Below are 22,323 nucleotides of genomic sequence, written 5' to 3'. Positions count from 1 at the left end.
AGGATGAAGCAGAGAGGACTTGGGACACAAGTCTGTAAAGCCCCATCAGTAACATCGCTACCTGACCAAGAGAGTGCCATTGGTCTGCAGCCACAATGCCTCACAATTTGCTTCTAGGAGTCCAGTGAAGAATCGTAGGCGTGCAAACCAATGGGTGAACCCAACATGTCATGAACCCCTAGTCAGGTGTGACCCCCCCCATCCCAGAAAGCTGAGGATGAGACCACTGTGGTCAACTGCTTGGACTGGCCATACCCATTTAGCCGAAGCCCTGGTGGAGAATGGGTTGTCCTGTGATGTAAACTAGAAAGGATCACACCTATCTATGGCCTCCAAACAATTACTTCATCTTGTCTGAACTGGCTGGTCTGGGGCAGGGATGCCTAGGAGGAGCTACTGGGTAGAGGGGAATAGACTTTGATAAAAAAAAAAAAAAAAAAAAAAAAAAAAAAAAAGAAAAGAAAAAAGAAAAAGAAAAAGCGGTTGAAGCTTTATACCAAGAAAGGTCAGCTTTGTACATATATTTACATATAGTCTTCCATAGGCCCCTTTCCGGAACCTTCCCTAGTGCCTCCTTTAACACTTGTCCTTTGGGTGAGGATGGCCTTTGGAAAGCATAGTCTAGGCAAGAAGTGGATGTTGTCATCTGTGGGGCCACAGTCTAAACTCTGTCTTCTGAGAGGGAGGCGCTTGGGAATTGGGACAAGAAAGGTCCAGTTCACCTACAGGCGGATGCTCTGGTGGAAGGGAGAGCTAGAGTTGATGTCAACTCCGTCTCTCCTCAGGAACCCTGGTGAGGTGGCAAGAGCCCTGGGAGGGGTGGATCCCATGGGGTTGAGGTCCTCCTCTCCCCTGCCTCCTAGGTTGCCCCTAGAACACCGTAGTTTTGGACATGGCCTTCATGCCCACAGCCTCCACTTGACCCTTGCCCTCATCCTGGGACTCCTTGCTCATCGCTTCATTGTCGAAGGCCCCAGAGGCCTTGACTGGGACGTCCTGCTCCTCTTCCCCCTCCTCAAGGTCCCTGCAGCACTTGCTGCAGCGGCAGCACTTGCAGCCACACACCATGCAGCACACGCGGCAGCACACGCGGCAGCAGCAGCAGCAGCGTCTCTGGAAGCAGGTCGTGGCCAGGGAGATGATGTTGTCCCAGGGTTTCAGAGAGTGCATGCACAGGGGCAGGAAGTTCCAGTCCCGGAGCTTCAGAGGCAGGGAGCGAGGGCAGCGGGCCTGCAGCATCCGGAGGCACAGGATCAGGAGCAGCAGCAGGACGATGGGCACGCCCACGCCCACCAGCACCGGCCAGCCCGCCAGGGACAGGCCAAACACCGTCAGCGGGGTCAGGAAGAAGAAGAAGATGAGGTAGAAGATGGCGAACCAGCGGTACTTGGCCGAGATGTTGCCTAGGCCTTTGGCCAGACGGATGGGCAGGCGGGTGAATGGGATGGGGTACCACAGCAAGATTCCGGAGATGTTGAAGAAAAAATGGCACAGGGCAATCTGAAATCGAGGATGTCGGAGAGAGAGGTTAGGGGGATGGGGAGAAACAGAGGTCACCCAGTGTCTTTCCAGGGTATGTGCATGGCTGGGCCTGTGCAGAGCTTTATATTCTGTGAACACACTTTACTTCACTGTTTGGATAATGGAAGGAAGCAAATGACTCCTCTGAATAGCTCAGCTTTTTGGGTCAGAAGGTGTCACCTAACGTGGCCTTGCCTGCTGCTTCACCATGCCTTGGGCCTCTAGTGTCTCCGCAGAGCGGTTTTAAACACCTGCCTCTTACGAACTCATAGCTTTGGCTCTCCTCACACCTGGCTCCCTGTGGCTTCTCCCAGCATCTTTCCTTGTTCTGCCTTTTGGCTATAACACAGAAGGCATGTTATATATGAGAAAAGAGTCTGCATGCTGGGTATGGTGGTGTGTGCACTTAATCCCAGCACACAAGAGGTCACAGGAGTTCTCAAGGCCATTTTTATGAGTTTGGAGCCAACATGGACTCTGTGAGATTCTGACTCAAAACTCAAAAAATAAATAAATAAATAAAACCACTGATTTGCAAAACCACAGATGGATTGTATCCCACCCAGAGCCCAGCAGCAGGTACTGACCTGGAGAGAACTCCTCAAGGTGCTGCCTGGGCTGGCTAAGGCCGCCAGGATGGCGGTGGTGGTGGTGCCAATGTTGGAGCCCAGCGTGAGTGGATACGCCCTCTCGATGGTGATTACTCCAATACCTGGTGAGAAAGCACAGAACGCAGGGCATGGGCCTGAGTAACCATGGGAAGAGACAATGGGGACCCGAGGGAGAACCCTGGGACAAAAACTCACCAATGAGTGGCGTCATGGCGGAAGTGAACACGGAGCTGCTTTGCACGATGAAGGTCATGCCTGCCCCCACAAGGATGGCTAAGTAACCAGTCAACCAGGCAAAGGGAAAGGGGAAATCTGGAAGACACAGAGAAAGGTATGCCACAAGTCCTGGGGATGGCATGGGGGGCAGGGGGAGGCCTGGCTGGCACTTCCTGAGGACCCAGGAGCAGAGGCTAAGGCAAAGGATTGTACTCCGCACATGATCTGAGATTGTCAGGTTCCTTCCCCAACCTCGATCATTCTGCAAATTCACATGTAAGCCAAGGATATGGTGAGAATCAGACAAACACAGACAGACGAGGGCGAGTTAGGGCTACCCTGCCCCCTTCCCTAGCCGGGTCTGGCATCATTTCACATTCAGAGATAAGCTATGAACTCTTCATGGAATTAGGCCCCTGGTTCTGGCAAACACCTAAGCACGGGGCTCCCTCTCAAGAAGGCCCTGGGATGCATTTCATGGCCACATTGAGATTTGAGGAATGGCGTTTTCATGCTCATTGGGTGGGGTACTTTACTAGCTCCTATTGGAACAGTGTGAGCTTCATAGGCTGACATAGTTCTCCAGAGCCCCAGGAGAAATGAGGATAAATGTGAGCTAGCCTGGTTACCAATTTCCCTTTCCCTAAGAGCTACTAAGAGCAGATCTGTGATAGTCTGGGTACTTCTACAGTCCTGGCCATGAGAAGGCTTAACCCTCTGGCTCTTTCTCAGGGCCTTACCCACCCTGCAATGGGAGCCTGTACCTGTTTTCCCCTCCCTGACCTACATGGGACATCTCAGACAATTTCCAGGGAAAATAACAGCTTAATCACTACAGCTCAGTGGATCCAAGAATGAGTTCCACATACAGGAAATGGCAAGATGAAAATCGGAGAGCCCCACTCAGCTGTCCACACAGTGCCATCCCCAAAAGGCCAGACCAGGGCTGAAGGGTTGGACCTACCCATGTTAAGTGTCTTCTTGATGACAACAGCGACCTGTCCCCTGAGCACAGAACCCAAGAGCTTGACTATCATGATCAGACAGCCACAGAGGACCAGAAGGGAGACGGTAAGCAGGATGATGCCCACAGCAAGATCTGGGAGATTGAAATTCACGAAGATGTGCTGGCCTGAAGAAACACAAAAAGTCTTGTCAGATGGCAGGGGATGCCTTGTCCAGAGACTGGCGTCTGTTCCTTCTTTTTCATAGAAACAATGAGTGTCAGTCGGACACTTGGGAGTTCAGGCTAACAATGTTCTTCTTTGAAGTTTGCCTTGAGACAGTGTTGTTTGCTAGCTGTTTTAAAACAAGCTTTAAAACATTTTAAAGCGTGCCTATGTGTGTGCGTGCCCATGCCAGGTACCTGTAGAGACCACCCAGAAGTCAGAATTCCCTAGAAGTACAGTTATAGGTGGTTGTAAGTCACCTGATGCAGGAACTGCAGCTCTTTGCATGAACAGTATGTGAGTTTGACTTGTGAGCCATGTCTCCAGCCCCTGGTTTTTGTTGTTGAGACAGGATCTGGTATAGTTCTGGCCTAGTTAAGTCTCCAAACTGGAGAATAGCTTGATCCTCCCTCCTACGTCAACCTCTGTGATTACAGGCAGGTACCACCGGTTCTGACCCCAATGTGTGTTAACAAGTTGCACTTCCTGGGAATGGAAGGTGGTGAAGTGAGGTCCTTAAATCATAGCTTGTGATGGGCAGGCCCAGGTGTCCAGCCCAACTCTTCTACCACTGGTCCCTGCGTGATTTTTACTACAAAGCATTTGGAGGCATTACTAACTAAAGTCCTTCCAATCTATCCTTTGTGACAAATCCAGGGAAGCACAGTTTTACTGACAGGGAGCAACTCGAGGATTAGGGTGACAAGTTCACCTGATTCTGTGGAAAGAATCACACTGTATCAAGGTACTCAGTGCTCAGCATTCATGGTGATGGGATAGGGAAGAACCGGGATTCCAAATAGGTTAAGAGGAAGAAAGTCTTCCTAAATATGGGAGTATCAGGTGGGCTCAGTGCCTTGTTCAGATGGGAACTCACCGAGTGAATAGACCCCACATAATCAAAGCAGCCATCAATTACCCCTGACTGATTGACAAAGGGATACTTAGGCACACCAAGGGAGCGGTAGAATCCCATCACAAGTTTTTTGGGTGGTATAGAGTCACCAAAAGGCCTGGGTTAATCTTTCTTTCTTTCCTGTCGTCACTAGACTACCCACCCAGGTGGCCAGTCGGCCAACTCCCACTCACATTTAGCAATGTTTTCCTTGTGGGTGACATTCTGGAGGGTCCAAGTCTGTATGCCATCAGTCCAGCAATGTGAAGGAGAGGTGCAGTTATCGGATGAGGGAACGGTGACATTCATCTGAGTCTAAATGACAAACATGAGAAGTGTCCATGGTGGGGACTAACAGACAAAGTGGGGACTGAGGGAGACATTACCCTTGGGTCTATGCAATGGCTCCTTCATAGGGATGCCTTCCTCCCCTTGAAGAGTTAGTGGAAAATCGCTTGAAGCCACTGGGATAAAATCAGTTTCATTATTTTATCAACTGCCTTGTGCACACACATGTGCACATGTGTGTGCACACACACACACACACAAGAATTAAGGGAAAGCCACACCCACACTGCATAGCAAGTTGGTTAAGTTTCCTATTTCAGAGTCGCAATATAATATAATATGTGTGCCTCCTCAGGAAGAAGAGTCTGGAACATTGAGATGTCTCTGCTGCCTGCATCTGTGCTGTGGGGCATAGACTTTGTGATCTCCAAAACAAGAGCAAAGAGGTAGCAGAAACAAGTCAGTCTTCTGTGAGAGACGCAGCATTATACCAGGTCAAGGAGTGTGAAGCAGAGATGGCTGTCTCCCCGAAAGGAAGGGGCCAGATTGGATTCCCAGGAGCCTCATTTCTCCCCCCCCCCACTGACTTTTGATTTGCTGCTTTTGAATCCTTCAGGTGGCACACCTACTCATCCATCATCGCCCACCACCTGCCCCGTGACATTCCTGACACTTACCACATTGGTTATGGTTTTGCACCAGATCTTGACCAGGCTCTTGTTCTGGGCTTCTGGGTCGCTCATTGCAATTTGCTGGATGACCTTTTTATCCAGCTGAGGGGATCAATAGGGGAGAAGGGTCAGCACATCCTGGTAGTGATGCTTAACAGGTGTGGTGGCTGTCAGGGGACTTTGAAGTGTGTGTGTTGGGGGCCGTTGACTGTGAGCCAATCCACTCACTGTGTGCAAAGACCTCTAGCCCCGCCACCCAATCATAACCTTCCAAGAGAAGAGCATTATCCCCTAGAGATTGGCAGATACTCCGAGGGGGACTGTATGGCAAGGGCTTTAATAGCCAGTAGGCTGTAGACACCTGCTGTCTAAGTTCAAGTCCCAGCTGGCCCTTTCTCTATCAATATCTAGGACAGACACCAAGGACCATAGGGCATGATTGGTCTCAGGTGAGAAGGACAGTAACCATCAATAAGCTGTGTTGACAATAATGGGGGAAAAAATGTGGCCACAAATGCTCACTCAGAAGTGCTCAATCACCCCTAACCTCACCGGATCAGTCCCTAACCCAATAAAGAGGCCAAACCAGGCTGATGTCAAGGAAATAAAGGTGACACTCACTCACAACTACACCCACGGCTTTTGTTCTAGTCCCTAGCCTCTGGAGACGAGGGCTGTACTAGCATAGCCCTTACCTGGATGATGAGCTTTGTGAAGGGGTCTGTGATGACTTTCAGAATGTCGGGGGCATCTTCTCCATTCTTGAACGGGAAGGTGTCCACCACAAGGTTGGTCAAGAGCTCCAGGTAGTGGGTGACAGCCTCCAGGGGCAAGAGCACCAACACAGACAGCCAGTTGAAGAAGTCATGGACAGTGGCCCCTGCAAATGCCCTAAGGGACAGAAGCCGCCACTAATATTATATTCTGAGTGAGGTGATGCCGGACAGCTGGACATTGTATCTGCTGTCATCCACCCGGGAGTACACACAGGTAGTGAGTTGGTCTAGTGGGATATTGTCAGCCAGTATAGTATTTGAGAGCTAGGATCCCAACAACTATTGTTTAGCAGAATTGCATTAAGACCACCCCCTAGCCCTCCATTCCCCAATTTTTAAGGCTCAAGAATGGCTTAACATTGTCTGTTCTTCCAGAGGACCTGGGTTCAATTCCCAGAGCCTACAGCCCCAGCGCCAGCAAGCATGCATGTGGTGCATACATACAGGCAAGTACACTAATAATTTTTGAATTTAAAATTATTGTGAATGTTTTTTCTGCATGCTTGTGTGTACACCACTTCTGTGTTTGCTGGATCCTCTGGAACTGGAGTTATATATATATAGTTTAGAGTCACCCACCGTATGGGTGCTGGGACTCAAATCTTGTTCCTCTACAAAAGTAATAAGTGCTTTGAAGCCCTGAGCCACCTCTTCAACTGTGCTTAGACCATTTTCAACTGCTTGGAAAGCAATCTGACCTTTGAAAAGTGGAGAGAAGACAATCAGGATCTTCTTACCAACTTGCACGTGTGCGCCTCGGTGTACATGCACTACAATGGTACAGGAGCCCACCAGAAGCCTGTACACTTGAACTACAGGCAGTTGTCACCCACCATATGGGTGGTGGGAACTAAACCCAGGTCCTCTGAAGAGGATATAAGTACTTGAGCCATCTTAACAGCCCCCAAATTCTAAACCTTTAAAAATCCTCAAAATTCTGAGACATACAACTTTCAAATTAAGAAACTATCCCAAGCCAGGCAGAAAATACTGCTGTAGGCTTTTTCCTCAATGAAAATTGAAAATGTTCCTTCTAGAAATATCTCCAAGTCAGAAAATACCTACCACTGGGTGTACTTGGTATATGACACTCTCCTTCATGAGAGAAGCACTTGATAAGCTGATAGGGAAATACTAATTTACTAGTAAAAGAAATGCATTGCAAATTCCGATGTTTGCTCTATGGTATTAGCTACTCTCATTCGTCCTGGAGAAGGCAATTTAAGAGACTTGCATACACTACTGATGATATAGAAAATGATTCAAACATTTTCTGGTGCTCAGTAAAATGTGCAGGAGCCCTATAAACATTCGATATAGTAATTATTGTAGCTATCTAAGGCAATAATCCAAACCTTTGAGAAGGATGTTACACACAACCAATCCCACAACCAGTATTGGTTATGGAAAGCGTACTGAAATAGTAAGGGGCGTGTAGGTCAGTTATACCTAAGCGTACAGGTACCTCAGTAGATCTTAGGCTACAAGGCAGCAGTCGGTGTAAGTAATCCTAAGATGAGCCCAAATTTTCCAGAATGGAAACCTAACTGGAGTCCTGCCTGTGCCAGGCAATGACATCACCTCGTCTCCTTTGGCTTCAAGATGAGTATGATGGGGAATAGAGCAGGCTGTCTGGCTTGATGAGAAGATCAAATTAGAGAGCGCCTGCCTTAATAATGTGTATTATCACGTCCATCAAGACATGTCATCAGGAACCAAATGAGGTGGCTCAGGTAGATGGACCATGGTGATAGTCGATTCGCCAGCAGACACACAAACATGACCTGTCTCCCGACACCCCCCTGTAATGTCAGCTGCTTGACCACACCACGATGGCATCATAGACAAGCTGGGAATTGCTTCTGTGTTTTAATAAGCTCTGGTAAGAGTCTATCGCTGGTTAGAAAAGCTGGGGAATGGGCTTAATTCCCACGTTAACATTTTAAGAGGGTTTCCCTTTGCCTATTTCCAACTGTGCTATTTTCGTATCTTATACATCATAGACTATATTTGCCTGCGCCGGCTTCCAGGTGAAGAGGTAGTGTTAGTTGAGCTAGCCCCAAATGGAAGTTTTAGGAAGTTATAATTATCTATGACTAAGTGAGCCGGTGAAGCCCGCGCTTGTTTTAATGCCACCACCCAGCAGTACATGTCTAGCTAGTGCTTACCTTTCATGTACCCTGATTCGGTGCCAGCTGCTTGCTTGCATGGCTGTTTAATCGGTACAATAACCTAGTGGTGCTGGATAGTATCATTCTGGCTCTGCAGATCAGTAAGTGGATTTTAATCAACTAGGATTCCCAACCCTCACTGGACTCTTGAGGCTCCTTCCGGGTAAACCTCCGAGCACAGCTTCATGACTAGGCATGGACTCCAATGACAGACCCGGTGGGCACAAAAAGCCTGCCCCGAGATACCTACCTTCTGAACTCATTCCGGTCTCCTGCCTGCATAAGGGCCACGATAGTATTGGTGATGGAGGTTCCGATGTTGGCCCCCATGATGATGGGGATGGCAGCCCGCACGGTCAGCACTGAAAGGTAGAGAAGAAGAAAGGAACTGTGGGGCAGCCTGCAAGGCAGGAGAGCCATATTCCACACATCCCAATGTGGGATGAATGATTATTCTAGAAAGCAGCTCTTAGATTCTAGGGGGGCGGGGTGTCATACATAACAGTATGCAGCTATTAAAATCCAGAAAGGGGAGTCGATGAATCTGTATGAATCCCATTCTTGATGTAATTTTAAGGCACTAGCTGATCCCCTCAAGCCCTATGGTCCTTGCTTTAAAATTGCCCCGTCTTCTAAGACAGACGTCAAATCATCTCACAGGACACTAGGAATCAGTCAGTGACTAAAAGAATAGATGAGTTCCATGGCTGATAAGGATGCCATATGTGGCATAAAGGCTCATGAGTCATTGTGTTGTGTAGCGTAGGCTGGCCTCAAATTCACAATATAGAAAAAGTCTTATTAATTTTGGCTAAAACCCTGGCATAAGAAAAAAAGATGAGAAAGGGAATTGGAATTTGAGCAAGTCCAACTCACATGAGGAAGCAACCATGCTGACAATGATGGACGAGGATGTGCTGGAGCTTTGCACCATGACGGTCACCAGCACGCCAATCACTAGCCCGGCCACGGGATTAGACATGATGGAGTTGTTGCTGAAGAACTGTCCGGCCATTTTCCCTGGAGGAACAAATGATGGTCATGTGAGGATGGGTTGGGGTGGTGGTACCCAGTCCTAAATAAGGTCCACCCAAGGCCAGTTGTCTGTGGAGTGGGAGCTCAGACTCCAGCTCAGCTGGGCCTGTGGGTCTTGTTTGCCATTCTTTTTCCTTGCATTGTCCCGAGAGGGAAGCTGTCTATCAATGTGAGCCTCCAGTTCCACGTCTTGGAAACGGTTTACCTCCACCCTCAGCCGTGGGTCTTATCCCTTCACTCTACAGCTTCCTACCTTGAACCTCTTTAGTCAGCCAGCCTTCCAGTCTTCTCTGGGCTTAGTATAAATCCTAATTCCTCTGTTCTCTATTCTATATTCTCTCTCATCTATTCCCTAGTACCTCCAGCTATTCTCATCACTGAATTCCAGGTTTCTCTGGGAGTGTACCTATGTGACCCTCAGTCCTTCCCCAACCCATTCTATAATGGATGCCTACAGAAGGACTGGATGTGAATTGTCCAGATAATCATCATCATAAGCCAAGCCTCTTATGGATGTTCCCACGGGTCAGTGAGATTTATCACATTCACCTATATCTCTCAGGTCAGAAAGATCAGCTCAGTTGGACATGGTGGCCCATCCCTTTCAGCCCAGAACTTGGGAAGAAGCAGAGACAGGAGGGTGTCTGTGAGTTCCAAACCAGGCAGAAATAGTGAGACCCGGTCCTAACAGGCTTAGAAAGAATGTGGTGGAGCATGCCTTTAATCCTATTGGAGGCAATTGGATCTGAAAGTTAGAAGGCATCCTAGTCTAAATAGGGAGTTCCAGAACAGTCAGAGCTACATAGAGACCCTGTTCCAAAAAAAACAAAAAACCCAGACTTTTAAATTTCTATTTATTTAGCTCGAGGCAGCAGGAGAAGCAGAACCCACAGGCTTTTTTGACCCCCGATCCTGATCCGTGCTCTGGCTGTGTTTAAAGTCTGGTTAGTTAGCGACCTCTGAGCCTTACTTCTCTCTTACAAAAGGGAGGGACTTTAGGAAGGACTATTCCAGACAGGGCCACTCAGGGTGCTATCTATCTGTTGTCATCCATGAAGGGTCCCAAGTTAACTGAGCACACATGACCATTTCACTTCTGGGTTTCGGGAACACCAGCCTCTGTGTCCTGGGTTCAGGCCAGGGAAGCCATCTACTGTGGGGTCTTCCTAGCCAGCTTTGATCTTTCCTACCTGCTTTGGCCTGTGAGGTTTTTTGTTTTTGTTTTTGTTTTCCCCATACTCTCTAGACAGAAGCCTAGAGACAGCAGGGATCCCCAGATAAAAGGAGTCAAGCAATTTCCTGCTGTGTACAACGGAAGCGATTCTAACAGCCAAGATCAGCTCCAGCCCTGGTTGCTGCCTTAAGCCACCTAAGCCACTTAGAAGTTACAATCTTCTTCTCCATGATAGGGGACATCTGAGCTGCCTGTCAGGTTTGCCCTCACACACTCCCAACCATGTGGAAGCGTGGGAAGGCCTGCGAGCTGCGTCCACCTGACATGAAATTCGGGAGTCAAGAATAACCCACCTCTAGCCTTAAAGGCCTCGGCGAGGTCCTTACCTCCAACCAGTTGGAAGGCACTGCTGAGTATATCCAAGGAGCAGACGAACAAGTAGAGGAAGCCCAGGAGAAGGATGAATTTCCCAATCCCCTGGAAAACGCAGAGAATCTTCCCTCTGGTGTCTCTCTCTGTGGGGGGGGATGCGGGAAGGAAGGCACAACAGTTAGAATCTTTCCAGCTGGAACAGTGATGTTTGGCGAGGGAGCTCTCAGCTCTACCTCCTGTCGCCACTGGCTCCTATATCAAGGCCTGGAAACGGGGCAGCTTCCACTGCCGCAGGTTTCCTGGCAGTTCTCTTTAGCATGATGCAGTTCACTGGACCCTCCTGAGTGCTTCTAGAGTCAGAGAGGAGGGGGAGCTCGCTGTGCAGACTAGAAGGGATGTTCAAGTGAAGAACCACAATGTCACTGAGGGAGCAGGTAGTTACTTGCCACCCGATGCAGGGTCACAGGCAATGGCTCCACAAAGCACCTTGAGAACAGCACAGATAACCCCTGGAATCACAGCTGCAGTTTGGTGAGGGCCCGGGCCTTACCCATCCAACTAATCTACAATAGTGTCATCTTCTTGCCTCTCCTACTCATTCCCTTCCCTTCCCACCACCCAAGCCTATCCTAGCTGACTGGTCCACAGGCTGATCAGAACCCCACACCTGGAAGAGAAATAAGCTCACGGTCACCCCAGCTTCGCTGGCTGTGTTCTCAGTACCTCTTACGAAATCTACAACCTATCAGCATACACCGAATCTGTCTGTTACTGCCTTGGTCCCTGGTACTTTGAAAAAACAAAGGGTCCCCAAGCTATCGTTCTTTAGATAACTTGACAGACTTAGGGAAATGCTGTAGATTGACTTTGTCCTTCTTGCTGGTCTCTGCTGGATGCTGGACATCCACTTACCTGACCATTTGATCCCGGTGTCCTGGAGTTCAGGCAGGTCCCAGGGGTCACTCCCCTCAGTGGGCTCCTCTATCAGGACCACGGTGGAATAGGAGGGTAGAAGTTCAATCTTGGTTACAGGAGTCCCACTGTCATCTGCTCAAACAAGTAGCAAAGGCCGTGAGCAATGAGAGCTGAATCTCGGGGGCAGGGGTGGGGGGGGCCGGCCCCCAGTTGGTGAGGAACACTTACTTTTGCTGGCCTCCTTCTCCTTGGCTACTGGGTTAGACTGTGGACCTGAGGCCCCTTCAGTAAATTTATTGGGGTTGGGCTGGGCATTTTCCAACTCGGGCCAAGGAGCCATGATCTGCGAAAGAGAAGACAGAGCTTAAGGATGTCGTCACTGATATAACAGTTGCCTGAGAAGAAGTCACTCCTTTGCAAATATTCTACTTAGGAATGGGAAGCAGGAAAGAGGTGTTTGTACCAATGGACTCCATCTGCTCATTGCACTGAGGCAAGTTCAACTGTAAATCAGCACCAAGCCTCACCCAGTGCTCTTGACATCCACATATGCTAATGCAAGTGTATGATGTATATACTCCTAGGCAGCCCACTTGTTTTCCCTACCATCTGGGTCTTCTGTGAAAATGTGATAGTGTCACTCATGAGTAGATGTGCCTTAGGACCAAGGGCCTTTCTTTATGCCTCCAAGCACTCGGTACCCATTTCCTCCATACTTCTTGAGCTCTGGGATTGGTAAGGAGGTCAAAGGGCTGGTAAATCGCATCTATCACTGGGTCACCTTACCATGATCAATGGCCCTTTTATAAGAGCTGCATTGTTTCCGTAACCCATTTTCTCCACAATGTCCCTCTCAGTTACAATGCCAGCTCACCTGTCTGGCCACAGCTCGCAGCCTATCCTGACACCACGAAGCAGAACAATCCAAAGAACAGAAAATTCACAGAAAAGGAAGTACAGACAGCTAAGAGTTCAGTCTCATCAGCGATTCAAGATATGCAAATTAAGTGGTGACGGCAGAATGTAATCTACTGTGCTGTGGTAGCTAGGCATGCTGTTCCACACCTATAATCCCAGCACTCAGCAGCCTGAGGCATGGAGGATCTCCATGAGTTCAAGGCCAGCCTGGGTCATGTAGTAGAGCTCTAGGGCAGCCCGGACTAGAGAAGGAGCATATCTCCGGACAAAAATGTACTATACTGGAGAAGATGCTGTAAGATCAGCTTGGAAGCTCTCAAAAGTGTATGGCCCTGAGGCTAATGTACCTTCACTCATCCTGCATCTCAGCCCTACCCATTTCCCTTATGGGAATTAGAAGGGAAGGAACATGAGCTCTCAGAAACACCTGCCTTATCCTGGTCAATTCGAGAAGATTCCCTGAACCAGTTGACCTTTACTTCCTGTTTACCAAAGGACAGGCAGCACCGAGAGGGGCATCCTTAGGGCCCGAAGCTCCGCCTAGCCCGAGATAAGGCCCAATACATATTCATTGATGAGATGGAAACACAGACAAAAAGGTATTTCCTGCCCAGTCATTTACAGATTTGTAAAAATAAAAAAAAAAAAAAAAAAAAAACAACAACAACAACAAAAAAAAAAAAAAACGAGGAAGGCAGATCAAAGTATAACGGATAGCAAATCATTAAAGGTGGTCAGGAAAACCAAACACAGGCAAGCGCTCTTTAGTATGAATAAGAGGCATACTTTGTCCCAATCTGGCAAGGTTGCACTAGGGTAACTAAGATCCAAAATCATTCCATGGGGTTCAGAGTGGGGGCGGGATATCCACATCTATCCAACTTCCTGTTAAAAGGGCTGATTCTAGCCAAGTATACGGCTTGTGGTGATTTTGAGGCCAGCCTGGCTACATAGGGGATTCCAGATCAGGCGGGGCTAGAGGACCCTATCTCAACATGCAGGCACACACGCACTGGGCTGGGAAGTTGGCTCAGGGGCCCAACACTTCTCTAACACGGCTAAGACCACCAAGACCCCAGACAACAACATAAAGGAACAATAAAATTGTATACGTTTGCCACACCCCCAGCTCTCTGTGAGGTGACCTCATGGTATTTACATAGGAGGAAATGGTTCAGAGTGAGGGTCCAGCGCAAGGTGACTGGACGCCTTGCTGCTGCGCCTCACGTGGAAAATGGAGTCAGTGGCAGCCTTCCTGGGCACACAAGGCAGGTGGAAGGAAGAATCGGACTTGTGGCCAAAACCAGAGCTTCCTGCCCTAGGCGCTTGAACCGAGGAGCCTTTGACCTGCGTTCTCCCTGGCGCTCTCCACCTGCAGGCTGCTGTTCTTGGACATCTCTCGCAGGCTCTACTTCAGATTCACCCCAATTTAAGCTAACCCTTCTGTCAAAACACATGTTCCCTGCAGCAGAATTTTCCCGTTTGTAACACTTGCCCATCACTGTTCTAGACCTTTAAAGTCATCCGACTGTTCCCAAACCCCCAGAGCTACTGGCTCTTCCTGGACGCATGTCCCACCTTCCGCAGCTCCCAAGTGAACAGAAGTCACAGCTTCACTAGTGTTGTCCCCCGACTCCCCATGGGTGACCCTTCCTAACACAGCTGTGCCATACACTGTTTCCCCAACATCCTATGGCCCATTACCGCCCTCAATTGATCCCTCTTCTCTCCCTGCCACTTTGGGGTCCCACTTCTATCTGATAGGGACAGTGCTTCAGTCCTCAACCCCACCTCCTCTCTGCTCTGGCCTTGCCCTTCTCAGTCCCCGCACGCGCTAGGGGTGTGACTCATCTGGCACTCCAGCACATATCACTGTGACATCTCTTAATCTCTAATAACCAGGACCATTTAACGCGCATCAGAGAGCTACCCGGTGCCAAGCTGGTGCCTGATATACGTTCTTAGTCGGGCTCTATGCACAAAAGGGCTGGCAAAACTACCACAGAAGCAGCCTAGCAGCGAAGGACAGCACTTTCTACAGTTCTGCCGGGTTGGGGCCTCACCCACAATTTTTGGGGTTTTTTTGGTTTGGTTTGGTTTGGGTTTGGTTTTGGTTTTTCAAGACAGGGTTTCTCTGTGTAGTTTTGGTGCCTGTCCTGACTCTTGCTCTGTAGATCAGGCTGGCCTTGAATTCACAGAGATCCACCTGGCTCTGCCTCCCCAGTGCTGGGATTAAAGGCGTGCGCCACCACTGCCCACTGCCCAGCCTCACCCACAATGTTAAGGAGTAACATCAGCATGACTTGTCTTCCTGCAGACAGTTTTACTTAGGGAACTGGGAAAGGGTGGCAGGCCATGACTGGTATATGATTTATGCTCCAGATAAACTGTTTTCGTGGATTGAGGTGTTTATTAACCTAAACATTGACAACTGGGGCGTGCAGGTCTCTGGTGTGGGGGGAGGGAGTCCTGTCTCCTGAGGGATATTTAGCATAGGGTATTCAGCCCTGTCCCTTCTAAATGCTGAGACCCTCACCCCAATTTTGACAATATGTCCAAACATTGTCAAATATCCTAAGGGACTGAAGACCATTTCCAAAGGAAACTTGGATTTTCAGATTGCAACTTCCTGGGTTCAAGATCCAGTTTTGCCTCCGTGATGTTGGGTAAGTCCTTTCTGTCTTAGTTTCCCCATATGCAAAATGACACACACCTGTGCTAATGGGACTTCTCAGAACAGTGTCCAGCACTGTACCCTTGCGATGATGCAGTGTCTTGCTAAAACGATCATAGAAGATTATTGTCTCACTAGGAGTGACAGAATTAAAACTGCAGGCTGAGTGTGGCGGCACACCTGTAATCCCAGCACTTGGAGGAAGGGGAAATATAGCAAGCCCGAGACAGCCAAGGCACCAGTGAGACCCTGTCTCAAAAAGAGGAAATAAAAAGCATCGAAGTTCACACCAATTGCAGCACTCAGGTGTGCAGCATTCAGGCGAGCTAATCTCTGAGGTTCAAGGTCAACCTAGGCTAGCCAGGGCTACATAGTGAGAACTGGTCTCCAGACCCCTCCCCACCCCCAAAATCCAACTCTAAGCTGGACAAGGTAGTGAACTCCTGTAACCCTGGTATTTGAAAGGCTGGTGCAGGAGAATGGCAAGATCAGGACATTGAAACAAATGTAAAATAGAAAGCAGGACGGACACAGATACATGCCTTTCTTTGGGATTGTAATGAGCTATTTGTGGTTACCCAAGGAGCTAAGGGGTCTCACTTAACGGCTCTCTATTCTTGGAGGCGTGCTGAGAAATTTGTAGAGCCATCCCCCACTTCTAACAATCTTAAACGCAGGGACTGTTTCCCCCTCATGAACCTTTTACCTCACCTTCAGAAATAAAATGTAAGTTCTCAGAGGGCAGGAGCCTGCTGGCTTCTCTTCCAGTGCCCAGGGGAATGAACACAGCAACCAAGTGGAAAAGCCAGCACTCAGGGCCTGCTGAGGGAATGCACTGCTCCATGTTGACTGTGACTAAGTAGCGATTTGAGCCTGAGTCTTCCTGACAGGAGGCTGTCCCTCGTCACCATATGCAAGTTGGATTGGCCAAGATTTGTTGGCTAGAGCAATTATCCCTAGAAACTGTGGCCGGATGCCACTACACCCCGCCAAGGAACTCACCACAGCAGTCAGGTGTGACTGGGGTTGCTACTTCCCTGTTAGCTACAGGATGTGTTCTGTGACCAGATGTCTATGACTGGCCAGGACCCAAACAGAAAAAATGTCCCCAGTCTGTGGTACCTCCACCTCCAGTGCCATTTACTATGAGTTTGAACCATCAAAAGGAGAAGTACTTCTGTAGATTACCTGTGCTCCTTCTTGGGAGACCACCTTATCCTGAGCTCAGTTACTCAATACACTTCCCATAGGAAGCAATTCAGGTACTCGGTCTCCTCCATCACCACTTAGGCTATATCCTGGTGGATCAGGAAAGAAGCCATAGATCCACACACTTGGCACTAGCCCCTTGGCAAGCATCTAGGAGCACAGTCTACCCAGCCCTGGCTGTCAAAAACGGCTGGCCATGCCCTTCCTGACTTTTTCTACCCCCACAGATAATGTATCCTGAAAGCAGGAGACGCAGGACATCTGGCAACCATCCAGCCGTGCCACTCTGCTGCTCAGTTACCCGGGCTCCATTCTCCCAGCCTTCTCTGCAGGGTAACCCAGAGCCTGCAGCTGGAACTCTGGAGCAAAGGCTAGACCTGGAGCAAGCAAATACCCTGCAGTTGGCCCCTGGAGTAGGTCATCATTCCAGGGACCCTCCAGGTCGCTGCAGGTAATACTTCTGTGGAGACTACAGTGTCTGGCTGTGAGACAGAGCTGTGGTAGAGGGTGGCCAGCCCTGAAGTTCCATCTAGGCTTCAAGTTCATCATTTCAGAAATGGAAGAGTGGCACATTCCTCGCGGAGCTGTCTGGAAGACTAATTGACAATCCGTTTCGGTAAGGCCTGAGTACTGCCTGGCAGAGTCCCCCCAAATGGAGACGTGAGTTGCATCATGAACTAGTCTAAGCCCCACTTGGTCTACAGAGAGTCCATTGCCAGCTTTGGGCACAATAAGGATCCCAAGGGATATGGGTGATGTCTTGCGACATGACCCTTCAAAGGCAGAATGAAGCAGAGGCAAAGAGAACCAAGGAAGCAGATTATAGTCACACCATTGCCTGGGGGCGACATTATTCCTACAGAGGAATTTTTCTTTCCAGGATACAATAAAATGAAGGCAAAGAGGTGAAAAGAACTTGTCTAAAAGTCACATAGCTCAGTGTGTGTGTGTGTGTGTGTGTGTGTGTGTGTGTGTGTGTGTGTGTGTGTGTGTGTGTGTGTATGTCTGTGTCTGTGAACCCAAGGATATACTTTCAAAGCCAGAAGCCTTCAGAAAACTCTAGCTACACCTTCATACACCATAAACTTCACAGCCAGGGGCCATAGGGAAGCCTTCATGTCCCATGTCCCATTCAAGCACCAGGAGCCTCAGTCTGGCTCATCAAGGACTCAGGAACGTGACTGCAGGAATCACTCCTGTGTCCAATTGGATACCCAAATACAGTGATCAAGAATTCTGTAATGACTGGCTGAAGAAAGTCTTCAGACAGCAGTCCTCCAGGTAAGTCTACTGAGAAGGGTGGACAGAGGATGGGGTGTCAATCTGAGGTCACTGACCCAGAGACATGGCAGGCACCAAACCTGCTTCCTGAAGAAAGGGCCTTACCTTTTGGGCCCTTCCAAAGGCTTCTCCTACCTCCAGATGCCACTGTTCCCTCTACTTTCCCACCTAACAACACTGGATTCCTGCACTCTCTTGCTACCCGCCAGAAGCAGCAAGCACAGAGGGAAACACTCCATCTAACAGGGTGTCAGCTCCCCAGCCAGACCAAGAACTATCATCACAAGGGCCCCACGTTCTGAGCCCACACCAGACCCATCTCTACAGAGCTGGATGGGAGCCTCGCTCTTGGCTCTACTTCACAGTGTCACACACAATGCCAAGAGGAACTCATTCCTTCTAGGCAGGCCCAGAAGGGGAAACTTCGGGGCTCTTCTAGGACTCACCAAACAGGAAAGTGTGGGGCACCTGGCAGTCACCCATACCCTTTACTTTGCATGTTTGAGCTTCTCTATCCAGGACCTGACGGGGGGGGGGGGGGGGGTCGCGGGGCAGCTGTATTTAGCCAAGGCCCAAGAATGAGAAAGTGAAATGGCCCAGGTCAGTGGCCCTGTGTCCTCACACCAGGTATGGCTATAGCACAAGAATGACCAATGGACAGTGGTTGGCACTGAAAGGCAGGCCAACGTTTATTGAGCACCTTCTGGGCTATGTTGTAAGTCATACACACTGATCAACTCATCTAATTGCCAATCACTTTAAGGCACTTTGGGGAGGGGGTGCAGAATATACCATATAACGCACATAACTTCTGGCAATCCTCCTGTCTCAGCCTCTCCAAAAGTGGGGCTACATACAGGTGTGTATCACCATACTCAGCCATCAGTGATCTTTGAGACCAACTTTCACACCATTCTGCAGAGGGAGAGATTTGTTTTATACCATTTGGTACTAACTTTATGACCATACCAAAAGGAAACCTGAGATGCAGAAAGATTGCTCAGTCAGACAATCACTACAACTTCAAAGACAATTCAACTCTATGTAGCCAATGCTCTCTGGGGGCCTGAGAAGTTCCTATGCTTTGAAAGAATAAGGCGCCGGGCGGTGGTGGCACACGCCTTTAACCCCAGCACTCGGGAGGCAGAGGCAGGTGGATCTCTGTGAGTTCGAGGCCAGCCTGGGCTACAGAGTGAGATCCAGGAAAGGCGCAAAGCTACACAGAGAAACCCTGTCTTGAAAAACCAAAAAAAAAAAAAAAAAAAAAAGCAAAATCACTGAGAGTAATTAATGGCTGCTTTTCCTTCACTTCCTTTAAGCATCAGAAAAAATATCTCGGTGAAGGGGGAGGTAGGGGTGTGATCAGAAGACACGTGGTGGTTGCACTACATGCCTGAATTCCCAACATTGCAAAAGCTGAGGCAGGAGGATTGCCATGTCTGAGGTTGACAGCAAGACCTTTTAAAAAAAAAAGCGGGGGGGGGGGGGTAACTAACTGCTCTAGGTCTTACAGTGGAGAGTGACTACAGTTTTAGACCTTATATGAATGATACTAGTGAATTTTTTAAAAGACATTTTAGCCTATAGCTATACATTTGGGCCCAAACAATCTGTCATAGTGTCCTTTTAGTTTGTATTTATATTTTAACTTTTAGTCAGGTGTGGTAGGGCAAGTCTATAATCCCAGCACTTGGGAGGCTGAGGCCTGAGGATAACTGATTCAAGACTATTTGACCTATATGAGACTCCGTCTCAAAAACCCAGAAGTTGGTGGTGTATCCCAGTGCCATAGTGACTACCTAGCCTGACAAGGTTCTGAGTTCAACCCTTAGGTTGCAATTGAGTTTGGTAGCTGACCTGTAACTATATTCTGCCTTGTTTGTGGGAGTTTAAAAAGCTGAATTTGTAAGCATACTGCCATCATTATCAAAAGCTAGTGTACTCCAAATCCCCCAAAGGCTGTTTTATCCATAAGTTTAGTCTGTGCCTGGCTTGTATCTAGCAGCCACAGTTGTGGTAGCCTTGAGGAGGCTGGAACAGAGAGGGGTAGCTTGTGTAGCATCTAAAACTATTATAAAGCCTGCCCTTCTTGCCATCCATTTACAAGTTTACAAAACAAAGGGTCATTATCAGCTGGCATAAGATAAGACAGTCTCCCAATCCCAAACAATGGCCACTGAGGGGAGGCTGAGGTTTTCTAGAAAATGCCTAACAGAGGGCAAGTTACAGTTTCCAAGTTAGGAAAGTGGACACAGTATGACAGAGCCATCCCTGCTAGCACAAAAACTCTCCTGAAGACTCCCTAGGAAAGCATAGGTTTAAGAAGTTAATCACAGCACCTATGGCAGGCATCTGCCCCCATGGAACTTGAACTCCAAAACAGGCACTCTCCTCTTTCTGGCCTGAACATGCTGGGTTTCCCCAACCCTGTGCATATATTCTTCCTTCAAGTTACTAACACCTGGTTCCCTAGTACTCTCTGCCTTAAACAGGAATCATATCCTAAGTTCTGTTCAACACATCTGAGGAGGAGGAAGCCTTTAGCTGAGTCCCCCTTGAGGCGACTCATCCTCCAGCAGCCAGAAACATATAATTTGCCGAAAAGACCCAAGTGTCATCAGGAGGGCAACTGCATGGCAGGGACCTGAAGGGAGTCACACAAGTGACCTTTCAAAGAGTGAGCCCAGCCGGGTAGAGATCCCACCCCAAGCCAGCTATCCCAGAAGTTCCAGGTGAGGCGTGTCCACCTCACTCATGTAACAAGAGTCGTTCCTGACAGCAAAGATCTGAAAGTTTCCGAAAGATTAAATGTTCTATTTCCTCCTCTGCAGCCCCGAGCCAGGGAAGCCAGCGAAGTCTCTTGTGCTGAGCATGGAGGGGCCGTCTACAAAGAATGAAGTCACTTAAGAACTCAGTGAAGGTCCTTGAGGGCAGAAGCAGCCGGCAGCGTGGTAGCAGCGGCGGGCGGGTGTACTCACCAGCGCTCCCTTCGCAGGTAAGGGACTGCAGGAGGCACCCAGGTGGAGCGCAGCTGAGCGCCCGGTATATATACAGAGAAGGTGTTGCGCAAAGAGGCCGGCGGCAGTCGCTGTCATCACGCCCCTCGCACATTCCAGGACCGCCTGCCGCCGCCACGGCACTGCCTACCTGCCGGCTTAATGAGCCCATCGCGACCTCGAGGGCTGCGGGAAGTAACCTCAGAGCAGGCCGGCAGTACGAACGGCCGAACGGCCTTGCGCCCGGATGGCGCCCCGCGAGCCCCCGAATCCCCCGGCTGCCCTCCCACGCGGGGTGCCTGTGAACGCCGGCCGGTCAGCGGCGCCCCCTGCCCTCTAACTCCATCTCCCCGGGAGCCTGAGCCTTCCGGTCTCCCGGGGCTGGATAGAGGTTAGACACTGAGCCACAGACTGGAAATTCAGGGACTGATTGTTCGCAACAAAGCCTGGATTGTCGGAGGTGCCTCTGCCCTGAGACCTGTCTGGACTGGGCAGTTTAGAACAAGGCCAGCGAGGATCTTAAGAGTGTTTGGGGCAGGTCTTGAGGGGCAGGCTTGGAAAAGGGCTGCTGTCTCCACTGTGAGAGCCCAGGGTTTGTCATGGCTCTTTTCAGTCCGTTTCCTCTACCTCCACCCCCTATAACATGGCCGGGAGATCTGCCGTGGGAAGCCCCCGGGCTAGTACTGAACACTGCGGACAGACATCACCTCTGATCAGAGCATAAAAGCTTTGCCTAGGGCCAAGGAGCCAAGATTTAAGACGTAGGGGTGATGGCAGAGGCTCACTCTAGATCTGCTAAAACAGAGGCTAGCCCACTCCTTTCTGCCTCAACTCCAGATTTCTAAATGTCCCTACCTAGTATTTGAAGTGCTGCCCTGGGACAAGCCCTCAGGAGCTCAGCTGTCTGCTTTTAATTCCCCGCTCTGCCCCCTTGTTTTCCACTGTCCAGTTTGCCCCTCCTGTGTAACTCAGGAATGCAGCCGCCGCACACAGCACTCAATGCGCTAACTCACTACCCTTGCTTTCAAATGGGAGCTTGTGGTGTTCGGAGGAATAGGAAGGTATTAAATGGATCACAATGCCAATACTGCCTACAGCAGCCCAAAGCACGGACTCGCTGAAGACAGGGCAGAAAGCTAATCCGCCTGGTGGCCCTGCTGAGGGATGATGCTTGCACTAAGGTGGACTTAAGACATTTAAGTGGCTCGGCTCGACAAGCACCTCTTCAACCAGCAGCTTGTAGCACGGAGTCCAGAGTAAAGGGATTCCACCCCCACACGTTCAAGGAGCTCAGCCTTGCCTGTAGTCAACGGTGGACAAGACAGGCTGCACATTCCACCTACGCTAAGTTTCCAGATTTCCTGAGGCAGTCAGTCACTCTCTGGTCATCCATCCTGCGAATCTGCCTCCAGTGGCTAAAAGCTTTCATGA

The 22,323-nt window shown here is 49.4% G+C and overlaps 1 protein-coding gene across 1 annotated transcript; it reads right to left on the bottom strand.

The window, feature by feature from the left end:
* Nucleotides 1-445: 445 nt before the first annotated feature.
* On the bottom strand, nucleotides 446-21,249 carry Slc34a2 (solute carrier family 34 member 2). Its single transcript, XM_052735894.1, has 13 exons — nucleotides 20,875-21,249; nucleotides 12,043-12,157; nucleotides 11,812-11,946; nucleotides 10,914-11,042; nucleotides 9,195-9,338; nucleotides 8,569-8,680; nucleotides 6,067-6,262; nucleotides 5,378-5,473; nucleotides 4,607-4,727; nucleotides 3,313-3,480; nucleotides 2,328-2,444; nucleotides 2,109-2,233; nucleotides 446-1,500 (listed from the first exon to the last, which is right to left on the bottom strand). Exons 1-13 carry the CDS (start codon nucleotides 20,989-20,991, stop codon nucleotides 871-873), a joined length of 2,205 nt encoding a protein of 734 aa, XP_052591854.1. The 5' UTR covers nucleotides 20,992-21,249; the 3' UTR covers nucleotides 446-870.
* Between the last annotated feature and the right edge of the window lie 1,074 nt (nucleotides 21,250-22,323).

The sequence above is a fragment of the Peromyscus californicus genome, unplaced genomic scaffold (assembly GCF_007827085.1).
Source record: "Peromyscus californicus insignis strain IS unplaced genomic scaffold, ASM782708v3 Scaffold_13__1_contigs__length_99412109, whole genome shotgun sequence".
NCBI lineage: Eukaryota > Metazoa > Chordata > Mammalia > Rodentia > Cricetidae > Peromyscus > Peromyscus californicus.
The sequence above is the reverse complement of the archived record's forward strand: the minus strand, read 5'-3'. Positions and strand labels throughout refer to the sequence as shown.